The 13,645-nt window shown below is 35.7% G+C and overlaps 1 protein-coding gene across 1 annotated transcript; it reads left to right on the top strand.

The window, feature by feature from the left end:
• Positions 1–285: 285 nt before the first annotated feature.
• On the top strand, positions 286–4,266 carry LOC110623101. Its single transcript, XM_021767985.2, has 6 exons — positions 286–965; positions 1,809–1,920; positions 1,990–2,161; positions 2,246–2,433; positions 2,659–2,803; positions 3,885–4,266. The coding sequence occupies exons 1-5, from the start codon at positions 415–417 to the stop codon at positions 2,782–2,784; spliced, it is 1,149 nt and encodes a 382-aa protein (XP_021623677.1). The 5' UTR covers positions 286–414; the 3' UTR covers positions 2,785–2,803; positions 3,885–4,266.
• The last annotated feature ends 9,379 nt before the right edge of the window (positions 4,267–13,645 follow it).

Genomic DNA, 13,645 nt, shown 5'->3' with positions numbered 1-13,645 from the left:
CCTCAACTACTCTAAAATTACATTTGTACCTCAACTCCCTTCGGCTTCCCAACGCGGTTCGTCGCGTAAACCAGAGGAGCACCATCGTCATTTTAATTTTCCAGACGTGACATATAGACGACGAAGTTTGAGAAACTTCACTGAACTCCCAGTTTTACCCCTACTTTCACCCAGTATATGCCTTCGGAAAGGGGCATCAACGTCCCTAAAATTTGAAATTTAAACTAAATGACAGCGAGGGGCAATTCGGTCATTGAGGGTTATAAAGAGAGAGATAGAGATAGACACAGTGAAAGAGAGAGAGAGAAACAGACAGAGTAGGGGTTGTGTGTGAGAGAGAGAGAAGTGAGAGAGTCGTTTGTTTCCGTTTTTTTTTTTTCCTGTTAAATATATGTGAAATAGAGACAGAAGGCGATGGTGTCGGACCAGGAATTAGCGAAAGGGGTGGAGACTGTGCTCCGTCAATCAGACCCCAACTCCGTCACCTCCATAGACGGTGTCGTTCAGCAACTCGAAGCGAAGCTAGGGTTAAACCTCTCCCACAAGGCAGGCTTCATTCGTGACCAGATCAACCTTCTGCTTCGGGCACACCCGACAACTGTAACAACAACCGCAACCGCAACCGCCACCGCCATAGCTGTTACACAACAACCGCCGCCGCCGCCGCCACATCCTCATCCACAACCACATACTATTCACCTTTCACAAAAAGACCATTTTGCCCTTCAACATCATCCGCAATTCCAACAATTCCCTGTTCATTTTGCCCTCCATCCCAACCATCACCCCCAGGTTTTCCCACAGGACCTGAACTTCCGCCAGCCACAGGGGGTACCAATTGCCCCACCGCCCCAGCAGCACCAGCAGCAGCAGCAACAGCAGAGGCAGCAGCCATTGGCTCTCCCGAAGCCCGATGTCTTCTCCCAAAATGCCACCCCTGCTTCTTCTGAATTGTCCAAAGAAAGGTATTTTTTTTTTGGGGAGCTAATTCTTCTGCTGTAGACTGCTTCTTGTTCTTACACGTCGATTTTAGGGTTTTGCTGGCTTCAATTTCAGGGTTAGAGACTTGGTTTAGTATTATGTGTTTAAATTGCGAAATTAGGTTTTTATTTTTGTAAGTTATAATTCGTCCCGTTTCCACTTGGCCAATTTGCTGTCGTTGGAAGGGATAATTGTCGTTTTTGGGATATCATTTAATGAAAAATTTCCATGTCTAGGTAAAATTTGTAGCTGCTGCGATAAAATCTTTATTGCTAATGCTGATTTTCAAATGGTGAAGTTTACTATTGCTTTGGGCGTTCAGTTGTTTTCCTACTATATTTGAAGTTTACAATGCTGTTTAGGAAATGTTAGCGTTTTGTACTGTTTTATTCTCGTTAGGATTTTGTATCTTTTATTATAGGATATAAATTGCTACTTTAACTAAAGCCAGCCTTGCCATGAAAATACAAAGTTTCTATTTTTACATAGGTGTATTATTTGTTTCTTAGAGAAAGATCGAAATGAAAAGCCCTTAACCTATTTCCTTGAGGCAAGCTTCATGAATCACTTGTGCAGAGCTCTGTTGTTTCACTATTGCGGCTTTTAGATCTGAAAGCTATTATGGTTGTTTTAGCTTTATCATTCAACATTTAGTAGCATGTTATTTCTGTTTGTTGTTATTTCCAATAAAGATTTGGTTTTGCAAATCCTTTTGCGTGCCTTTAGCTGAGGACAGTGTGCTGAAGATCAGTAGCATTGTCGGTAAGCTTTTCTACACTTCATGGGGTCAATAGGTTGATGGTGTTTCTGTTATGTTTCTTATGCAGTGCTCCAGTTGGAGCCAAGAGAAGAGGTGGCCCAGGTGGGTTAAACAAAGTTTGTGGCGTGTCACCTGAACTTCAGGCCATTGTTGGTGAGCCGGCCTTGCCAAGGACTGAGGTATATCCATTACTTGGTTTTATTTATGCAACTCTTTTTGTACGTTAATCTCTTCTTTGCTTGGTACAGATTGTGAAGCAATTGTGGGCTTACATCAGGAAAAACAACCTACAAGATCCAAGCAATAAGAGAAAGATTATTTGTGATGATGCCCTACGGGTGGTTTTTGAGACAGACTGTACTGACATGTTCAAGATGAATAAGCTTCTTGCTAAACATATTATTCCCCTTGAACCGACGAGTATGCATGAAACCTTTATGCAATATTAGTTTGTACTGCAGTAATGCTGATTAAGCCAAAATTTCTTCCTGTAAATGTTTGCAGAGGAGGGTGGTCAAGCTAAAAGAGTGAAGGTAGATGTTGATTCCACAACTGAAAACACTGAAGCTGGTACCTCTGTAATGGTGATATCTGAAGCACTCGCCAAGTTTTTGGGGACTGGAGGAAGGGAGATGACCCAATCAGAGGTCTCCAGGCGTGTTTGGGAGTATATAAAGGTTAACCAACTGGAGGTATGTTGCAGATGTATACATTTCTGCCATTTACCCCAAAAGTTTTGAGTTTGTATCTGGTGGCATCATCTGAATGTTCTTATTTCTGTCTTGCAGTCTATCTCATTTTTACTATTGTTTTCATTTGATTCCTTCTTATATTTATATCTTCTCCATGGATTATTTTTATTGGGAAAATGCAGCAGCAACTAAAAAAGTTCTATGATATTGTTTATATGCCTTTAGGATCCACTGAATTCGATGGTGATATTGTGTGATGCACGGCTCCGAGAGCTTCTTGGATGTGAAAGCATTTCTGCAGTGGGTGTAGAAGAGATGTTAGCACGACATCATTTGTTCAAGCAGTCATGATGTATGGCTATGATAACTGGTTAGTATGATTATAATGTCCACACAAGTGTGCATGCATATTTTTGTTTACATTTGCCTATATTTTCTAATCTGTATTCTATTTCCCCCCGCATTTCCTTTAAATTAGAAAAATAAAATATAAAATCACTTTACAGGTTACAGTTTGTTAGGCTTGAGAGATGTGAGGGCTCATGTTGGAAATGACTTTGAGTTGACTTTGTTTCAGCACTAAAAGGAGGGCAAATGAAAGAAGTGGAGGAAGATTTGGACAATTGTAGTTTCTCTAAGTTTTTAGAAAAATAAAAAGGAAGCAAATATATATGCTTTTAACTAACTTCCATTTGGAAAAAACTCGAGTATTGCTTTGTGCATGTTTAGTATTGTGGTTGGGGAACCAAAACTCCTTTTAAAAGCACCGTTAAATGATGTTGAAAAAAGTAATTTGGAGAAGTAGATTTATTATCTTAGTGTTTGTATAACTAAAACTCATCAGTTTAATTTTAAATTAACTTTAATGCTTCTTAACTAATTTAAAAAGGTATTTTTCTGAAATGCAACTCTGCAGTGCCAAACAAACCCTAATCAGTCTGTTGCTGTTGCTCTTAGGGGGAGCCCATAATATTGTGGCATTGGTCTTGCATATTAGCGCAGCTCTCTCCTTAATTTGCATCCCCCACGCAATGCTTGTAAACTTCATAATATGAATCTTTGTCCATGCTATTGTTCCTTTTTCTTGCATTATGTGAAGCTAATTTCTTAACTACTTGCCAATAGAATTGATACACAGGTTTCTATTACTGTGAATTTCCATTGATTTTCTTGATGATGTGATTTACATGATTTGACTATGTAAGTCATTTCCTGGTAGATTTCTCCCCTAAACCTACTTGTTCTGCACCTTATATTTCAACTTCTTCCTATTAGTTGCATTTATTGATGTGATATGCAAGCGTCAATTTTAAAAATACTGCAAGCTTGTTTTTTGCACAGTTATATTAATATTCTCTTTCTTCTTCCTTTTTTTTTGTTTTATTCATTTGCTTGTAGTTATGATATCTCCATTAAATGAATTATTGATTAGTATTCTGTCGTTGTTTCAGGTGCAAGGAATGTTTTGTGACCATTGCCCTTCTGATGGTAGAACAGATAGTGAAGAAACTTGACTTTTTTACCCCTCACTTGTCTTAATTTTTATTTTTGGCTATTGTGAAGTAACGTGGCTAGATGAAATGGTGATTCAGTCTAGTTTGTTATAAACCAGGACGAAAATGTAGGATGGGCCAATGGCAGGATGAAAGTATGTTTGTAGTTATGCCTGTTGCCCTGGATTTAGGCTAATCTTTTACGACTGTTTGAACTTCTCCATGCCTAACCCTCTTAGTAGGTAACAGCAGTGGAATTGTAAAAAGTCTTACCTCCTTCAAGGACCCATATCATATCTTAATTATGCCCCCGTGATATCTAGGGCTGTTGCTTGTTTAACTGCAATTTTCACTTTGCTCATTTGTTGCTCATCTTCCGTTTTGTCTGCTGATCTGCCAGGAATCTTTCATCAATCGCTTAATCTACCAATAAAATCGTTTTTGATTATTCTAATTTTGTAATGCATAGATATGTTTGTTGAAAATGTATCAATAGAAGAAAAAAAGAAATATGTCGTTTAATGTATTTATTATTTTTTATTTATAAATTAGTAAATTATATATATATATATATATATATAATTTTAACATAAAAAGGAAAGTTATAAACGGTTTAACGTCGGTTAAAAGAAAAAGTAAAGAATGCGCAACTTTTCTAGCTGCAAATTTTGGTCCTAATTTAGGTGTTGAGCATCATTATTTTAATGAATGATTTTTTTTTTTTGGAAGTTTTAATAACGTGTTTTCACCTATTTTAGTGGCTCGAAGGACTTAAATTTGAATTCCTAATTTAATTTCTAACTAAAAAAACAACTGGATTTTGGTAATGGCACAAAAAGTCTTAAAATATCATTTAAATAAAAAACTAATTCACTCATCTACAGTGTTGTTAAAAGCGAGATCAGGCGAGGCGACTTTCAAGAGGCGCTTGCCTTGCCTTACGAGACGCTAGGTGAGGGCTGGGCAAGGCGAGTGCCTCTTGCTAAATTTTTTTTTTTGTGACTTTCTTCTGCATTCTTCAACAGCAGCTATCGACATCAATAGAGACTGCTATCATACACAGGTATGTGTCTCTTGTCTCCTTTCCTCTTTCTTCTTCTTCCTTCTCCGCTCTTCTTCTCGTCTCCTGGTTCTTCTTCTTCCTTCTCCTTCTTCTTTCGAATCCCGATCTCCTCCTCCAAATTCTTCATCTCCTCTCCTCTTTCTTCTTCTCCCAATCTCCTTCTTCTTCTGCCACTTCAAACTTTCTTTCGTATTTATAGGCTCTACATTGCAAAATTCATTCATGATTCAATAATGGAGAAATTAATTGTAATGGGTGTTATTGATTTATGATTTGTTGTTCATTTATTTGTGAGAATTTTTCTTTATTTATTAAAATCAACATTGAATGGATCATGTTATTATGCCCTGTATTGTTAGTTTTTTAATTTGCATAAATGATAATACTATAATTGTTAGTTTATATTATTATGAATGTTAATATGTGTATATTATATTTATATACATATATTTAAAATATATAAAAATTTTAATTTTTGGTATTTTTTGTTACTTCAGCTTCGCCTCTGGCCTTGATAACACTGCTCATCTACTTTATCGCCGGTCTTTTTGAATTGATAAGCTCTAGTTTAGTTGGTAAAAATAATTTTTTTTAAAAAAAGTAAATGTAATAGTAAAAAATAATAGTAGAGAATAAAGAAATTAGAATTTTACTATATGAATGGGTAGAATCGTTATATTAGAATAAACATAACATTGGCCATTAACGGTGCTAAAATATCATTTAGCCTAACTTACTTCGAGAGAGTTTACATATTACTGATTTTCTACACATTAAAATAAAAAATATAACATGAAAAAAATAGCAAATTTCAATAGTAATGGTGATTTATTTATTGATAATTTTATTTATTTTTATTTCAGTCGATAAATAACCTTACAAAATTGAGAAAGATATGAACTTTAATTAAATAAGACTTGAAAAAATAAACATTAAATTGTGTCAAAAGATTGAAGCAAAAAGAATCATTAAGGAGGTACTAGAAAGTGTAACCTTTTTTTTTCTATTGACATAATGGAAAGATACATCTTCCAAACTCTCAACAACACAAGAAGAATCCGAAATGAGACATCTGATATAAATGGGAGAAGCTGCCCCTTTTATAGCTTGTATTACCAATTGTGAGTCCCCTTCATCAAGACCCGTTGAAGGTTCCATTTCCTTTTTTAGCAAAGAGAACCGCCTCCCTGCAAGCTAAAGCATCCAAAACCAAAGGACGGTGAGCTTCTACAATTCCACCCAAGAGGCCTTCAGCTGAATCTCTAGCAATTATTGCTATCGCTCCATAATTTCTAGCTTAGTTGACAACTCCATCAAAATTAATTTTCATATAGCCTAGAGAAGGTGCTTGCCAACTTGCATTTGTCGGAAAGAAATCTTTCGGTAAACCATTATCTACAATTTGAGAAGCTAAGAGTTCTTCAAAGTTGGACATGGTGTTGGAGAGGACCATTTGGTGATCCATGACTCGTTAGCGAAAGACCAATTAATTTCAAATTTTTCATATCTAATTATTTATTAAAAATATCACTCACAAATATATTTAATTTTAATTTTATAGTAAATACATTTGAATAAATCTAAAACGTTTAAGATTTTTTTTAAAAAAATCTTTAATTTAATTAAATAATTATATTGATATTTTATTTAAACTAAAATAATTAAATACTTATATTAATATTTATTAAAGTTGTTGAGAGTTTATATTAATATTTAAATCTATTAAATTATATTTTCATTATAATTTAAAATAAAATTAAAAATCTAACTAAATAAATCGTAATGAGTATTTTTTTTGACTCACTGAAGTCCTGGCTAATAATAAATTTAGTTATATTGCTATTCTTGCTAAATAAAATTTCTTCGTCGCTGTTATGCAGTCGCTGATATTCATCACTACAACTTTTAGTATAAATTGCACTCCGAGCCTTAGCCTGGTGGAAAGTGTATCCTGTAGTCTTGAGAGGTCTAAGGTTCGACTCCCCCAACCCCCTATTTCAAAAAAAAAAAAACTTTTAGTATAAATTATATTTTAAAATTTTTAAAGATAAATTTTTTTTTTACATTCAAAAATTTAATTTGATGGTATGTATATCTGAATAAATTAAAAAAATATCAAATTTTACTCTTTCAATCCCATTTTTTTAAAAAAATGAAATTTTTTGGTGCGCAATACAATTATTATTATTATTATAATGCATGGCTAAAACTTCAAACTTAAAGTTACATCCTAAAATTTTTTAGGACAAAGTTTTTATTGCTAATAATTTTTAATAATTAGTATATTATTTTATAAATTAAATTTATATCAGATGTATTTTAAAATAATTTTAACATATTAATTTTTATTTATAATAATTAATATTTTAATGCAATGAAAAATATTAAACTAAAGGAGTATTAACATTTTTATATAAATGAAACTTTACAAATAATAATATTTTATTAACAATTATAAATAAATAATTGATAATAAAAAATTAGTCATATCTTTTAAATCATAAATAACTAAAATTAAAAATAAGTATTTAATATAAAATAAAAGTAAAAATGTTAAATTTAAATTTTATTATATTAAAATAAAGTTAATAATTAATACACTATTTATTTTAGTTACAATTTATTTTATGATTGCACTATAATAATTTTTAAAAAATTATATGCTTGATAATTTTATTATATAATAAGTATTATTACATAAATAAATATTTTTGCATTTTTATTTTAGTTAAATTATTGTGTATTTATTGAAATTACATATGGCATATTTAATAAAGTAATGATTTTAATTGGTTGATATATATACACACACTTACATTAAAATTTTATGGAGTTTAATGAATTTGGTTTATTGAATTAATAATTTTAATTGGTTTAAACTAATTTCATTTATTATTATGTCTCTAAAAACCCACATATATAATTTTTTAATTTTTCAATATTATTCTCAAACAATTATTTATATTTTATCATATTCAATTAAATAATACTTATATTTATTATTTCTATAATATTTATAATATATAATATATATAAAAAAGGAAAGAAGAAAATAATGAGATTACCTAAATTATCTCTAAGTTTTTATATTATTTGTAATAATATTTTTAGTGAGTTAATTTTAGAATTCATGTAAATTTAAAATTCTTAGTTTAAATTATTTTAATAATGAAGAACTTAATTTCATTGGTTATAAAAATTAATATATATTAAATGAAATAAAAATATAATAAAATTAGAAGAAAGTAAAATAAAAGTAAAAGTTTATTTCATACCATATTCTATTATAATTTGGAAAATAATATAAATATGTTTAAAAATATTAAATTTAAAATAAAATCCAGGATTTTTTTAAATATAAATTTTAAAATTATTTTTAATTAATAATTAAAAAGTATTACACGAATAAAAAAATATATTTTAATTTTTATTAAAATACTAGTAGATTAAGACTAAAATAATATATATAGACATATTTTTAAAATAAGAAAAGAATTTCTAAATTTTATTAAAATATTAATTTGAGAAGGAAATTTTATTAAAATACTATAAAACAGTAAAATTATTTAATGAATAATAAATATAAATAATTTATAAAAGAATATTATCGAGCTATTTAATATATTTAATAATAGGATTAATATATATTAATTATATATTATAAACTTTATTATTATTTTTATGTGAAATTATAGTAAGAATTTACATTTTTTTATCTTAATAAATTTTAATTTCACTAAACTGAAAAATCATTCTAATCCACTAAAAGACATTTCATTTTTCTTTTCACATGAACTAATGATTTTACATTATTATTATAATTTCGTATGAAATAAATTATTTTATAATAAAAAAATTTAAATGAATTCTTATATCATGTATAATTTAAATTTTTTAAATAAATATTAATTTAAAAAATTATTTTAGTACAAGTAAAGAGAATTGATTAACAAATTTTATTAAATTAAATTATTATAAAATTATTGATTTCAAAAAAAAAGATAAATGCTTATAATAAACTTATAGTAGCAATTATTATTAATGAATATTAACATAAATGTATAAATTATATTAAAATAATTTAATAATTTTATAATAATGTCTTATGCATTAAATTGAAATGATTTAAAATATTAATTAATTAAAAATCGTAATTCAACTTATTAATTTTAGATTATATGATATTGTAACACTCTCTTATTAATTAAAATATACACATATAATTAAACGGGTAGACCATTGTGTTGTTAGTTAAATAATATTTATATTCTTAATTACTATAATTCTTTTCATATATAATAATAATTTTTTATATAATTGAGAAATTTAATTATAAAAATTATAAATTATTGTTGAAAAAAATAGAATTTTTTAGAATTTGAAAAATATATAAAAAATACCAATAATCACCTTATGTCACGTAATGAATCATGTATATATTTTACATTTTAATAATTACTTTGAAATAGAGTGAATTTCTAAAAAAATATTTAGTACCAATTCAAAATTACACCTAAATATTCACATATTCCTCCATTGATAATCTCTTGCAGGAAGACCTCCCAACACGTGTACACAAGATGGTCTAATCGAAAATAATGCTCAGATCAATTTTAGTTCACAAATAGACTTTTTCTTGGTAGAGTTTTTCAAGAACTCAAGAACTGTTCTCCTTCTATTTCCTTTGTTAAAAACTACCTCTATTTTATTATATTTGTTATATAAGGTGATGACCGCTGAGTTTTTTCGTCCCGGTCTGAGGCCAGACTCACTAAGGAAGCCCATAAGCTGAAGGCTTCTAAGCCCACTCCAAGAACCAGGTCCAGCCCACTTAGCTCAAGACCGGGCTCCAGTCAGTTTCTTCAATTAGGCCGGCCCAGCTCTTCCGGCTCAATGAACAGATTCCCTCTGGGTCTAATCTTAACCTTGTCTTCCGGCCTAGCTCGGAACCAGGAAGGAATTCAGCCCGTTCGCCTTGTGGGACCATCCGCATGCGCGCCCGGGGAGAATCAGGGGCCGTTACGCATGGGGCAACGATCTGATTCCCTCGTACGTCCATATCAACGTGACAGGGACAGGTGGCCCAATGACATGCATTCTGTTACACGTCACTAGCGGACAAAAGGAAACATATAAAAGGAGAAATACTCTCCTCCAGGTCTAAGCTTTTTTCAGTTTTACAGAACCATTGTAAAACCCTATTTTCTGGATCTCAGATCATCAATTGGCGCCGTCTGTGGGAACGAAGGAGATTTTTTCATCACCGGAGTTCCACTCTTATAATACCCACTGAGATCCACAATGGCTAACCACAACGAAAACAACGTCACTCCAAATGACCTGAGCTCTGCCCAAGAGGGGCAGTAGTTCTCCTTTTCTAGTCCTACAACACCAAACAACCAAACACCAATCCCTTTCAACCCCTCGCCAAGCTTGGCAGGGAATGCTTCCACCGCTACCTTATCCAACCAGGACCTTCAAACCATGGCCCTCCAACTACAAAGTACCGCCCACTGGCTGGGGCAGATAATGCAGCAACGGGGCCTTAGCACCCCAACAAATGTATTGCCAGTGGTAGAAGAGCCCCAGACCAATGAACCTCAACCTACCCTCAACCATCCCCAAACAGTTAGCCGCGAAACCGGAGAAAGGGGGAGAAGAGCTGGGGAAGGGGAAAAACCGGAGGCCAGGGTTCATAGAAGGAGAGTGAGAGAGATGATCGAGAATGATGAAGTCAATAGTTATTCCGCCGGAACAACTGGAAGGATGAGGAGCGAGACATGGGAGGAGTGCCGCCAGAAGAAGAAACCTAGATAGGGGAGGAGAGCGTAGACCAAAAACTGTAAAAGATGAGAGAGCAGCTCTTGGCTGAGCTGGGAACGAAGGATCAGAACCAAACTCTCTTGCCCACCTCTTCACCCTTCTCGAAGTGGGTGCAATAGGAGACCGTCCCGAAGAAGTTTATGATGCCACTTATGGCCGTGTACGACGGAGCTGGGAACCCCCGGGAGCATGTCTTGAACTACAAGACCTTCATGGAGTTGCAGACTTTGTCAAATGCCTTAATGTGCAAGGTATTCCCTACGATGCTCTCAAGGCCGGCACGGGCGTGGTTCAACAGCCTTGAGGTCGGAAGTATTAGCAGCTTTGGAGATCTGGCCACTCGCTTCATCAGCTGGTTTATTGCCGGGGTGCCCGCAGATAGGAAGACGAGTTACCTGGAGACGGTCAGGCAGAGGAGAGACGAATCGCTCAGGGAGTACGTCGCTTGTTTCAATATGGAAGCCCTGCAAATTTTTGAGCTCGACGAAGGAAGGGCTGTAGAAGCCATGCAGAAGGGGACGACCTCGGCCGAGTTCTTTGGCTCATTAAGAAGGCAGCCTCCGACCTCACTGGCCGAGCTGATGAAGCGGGCTGAAAAGTACATAAGGCAGGATGATGCCTTGGTGACAAGTAGGTTCGCCAGAGGAGCGACAGATAAGGAGAAGACGCCAGAAGGAGGGAGGCTGGAGAGGCACAAGAAAAAGCATGGCAAAAGACCCGAGCCTTACAGACAACCCTGGGAGCGAAGGGACCAAAGACCTCTCCCTCCTCGTGTCTCAGAACAGAGGCCACTCCCTCCGTGGGTGCCAGAGAAGCCGACCCCGCTCAATGCCTCTAGAGCCGAAGTGCTCATGGCCATCCAGGACAAGGAGTTCCTCCATGGCCCAAGCCTATGAAAACGGAATCAAACCAGCGAGATCCTGACAAATATTGTCAGTACCATTGCACGCACGGCCACGACACCAATAACTGCTTCCAGTTGATCACAGAGATCGAGAGGCTGATAAAAAGAGGGCACCTCAAGAACTTCGTGAGGAAACCAGAGGGACAGAGGCCTCAGCTCAATCCGGCAGCCCAAGTACTAAGGAGAGCGGGAGCTGGACCAGTGAATGATGGGTCCAGTGGGACCATCAACATGATTGTTGGGGGAACGGGAGGTCGGATGAGCCGTAGGGGAAAGAAGAGGAGTCGAGAGGGGGAGAGTAGCAGCGCCGAGGTCATGCAGGTCGTCGAGCACTCTTCAGTGGCCATCACCTTCTCTCCAGAGGATGCTCAGGGTGTTCAAATGCCCCATGACGACGCCCTTGTCATTGAGGCCATCATTCACAACTACCGAGTCAAGAAGGTTTTAGTGGATGATGGGAGCAAGGTGAACCTATTACCCTACCGGGTTTTCCAGCAGATGGGAATCCCCAAGGAACAACTAGTCCGGGATCAGGCACCAGTCAAAGGGATTGGAGGAGTACCAGTGCTCGTAGAGGGGAAGGTGAAGCTGGCTCTCACTTTAGGCGAAGCGCCAAGAACTCGCACTCATTATGCAGTGTTCTTAGTGGTGAAACTCCCACTGAGCTACAACGCAATCCTGGGGAGACCTGCACTGTTTGACTTCGAGGCCGTCACCAGTATCAGATATCTGGCATTGAAGTTCCCAATAGAGGCAGGAGTGGGAGTAGTCCGAGGAAGCCAAGAAGAGGCGAGAGCAGTGTACTTAGCCACAGTGGCAGAACCGAGCTCGGCAGCAGAGAGGCACGACTCAGAAGTGCTAGAGGTCAGGGATGAAAAGAAAGAGGCCAGAATAGAGCCGGTCGGAGAGTTGGAGACTTTTCCTTTATCAGAGGTAGAGACAGATAAGGTTTTCAGTCTCAATGCCGGCCTTACTGAAGAAGAAAAAACTGAAGTCATGACCCTGATCCGAGGTCACGCATCGAGCTTCGCCTGGAAGCCCTCCGACATGCCTGGGATTGACCCTGAGGTGATGACCCATAAGCTGAACGTCCTCCCCGACGCCAGACCGGTACAGCAGAAGAAGAGAGTGGTAGGAAAGGAGAAGCAACAGGCCACCAGGGAGGAAGTACGGAAGTTAGAAGAGGCAGGCTTTATTAGGGAAGTCATGTACCCGCAGTGGTTAGAAAATCCTGTATTAGTCAAAAAAGCCAATGGCAAATATAGGATGTACATAGATTTTACTGACCTAAATCAGGCCTGTCCTAAAGATTGTTATCCCCTCCCTGACATTAATAAAATGGTTGACTCTACGGCCGGTTTCGATTACATGTCTTCTTTGGATGCTATGTCTGGCTATCATCAAATCCCAATGGACAGGTCGGACGAGGAAAAGACCTCGTTTATAACAGAGGATGGGACCTATTGCTATAAAGTCATGCCCTTTGGGCTGAAAAACGCCAGGGCAACGTACCAAAGACTGATGAACAAAATCTTCAAAGATCAGATCGGCAGAAACGTAGAAGTTTATGTAGATGATATGGTGGTCAAAAGCCCCACTTTCCAGCAGCATATGACGGATCTGAGGGAGGTATTTGAGGTGTTAGAACAGTATAGAATGAGGCTGAACCCAGCGAAGTGCGCCTTTTTCATCAGAGGAGGAAAGTTCCTGGGATACATGGTGAGTGGGAAAGGCATCGAGCCCAATCCAGAGAAAGTAGAAGCTATATTGAATATGCCAGAGCCGACCTGTGTAAGGGATGTCCAGAGACTGACTGGGAGAGTAGTAGCGTTAAACCGCTTTATGTCTAGGTCGGCAGAGAAATGCTTGCCATTCTTCAAGAAGTTGAGGAAAGTACCAAACTTCGAATGGACGGAAGACTGCAGAGAA

This window comes from Manihot esculenta, chromosome 9, assembly GCF_001659605.2.
Source record: "Manihot esculenta cultivar AM560-2 chromosome 9, M.esculenta_v8, whole genome shotgun sequence".
NCBI lineage: Eukaryota > Viridiplantae > Streptophyta > Magnoliopsida > Malpighiales > Euphorbiaceae > Manihot > Manihot esculenta.
This window is presented reverse-complemented; position numbering and strand designations above follow the sequence as displayed.

Bases quoted from the DNA above. Each gene is read 5' to 3' on its own strand.
- LOC110623101 (XM_021767985.2), top strand. From the start codon at position 415: ATGGTGTCGGACCAGGAATTAGCGAAAGGGGTGGAGACTGTGCTCCGT. The intron at 966-1,808 runs GTATTTTTTTTT...TTTCTTATGCAG, and splicing joins TCTGAATTGTCCAAAGAAAG to TGCTCCAGTTGGAGCCAAGA. The intron at 1,921-1,989 runs GTATATCCATTA...TGCTTGGTACAG, and splicing joins CGGCCTTGCCAAGGACTGAG to ATTGTGAAGCAATTGTGGGC.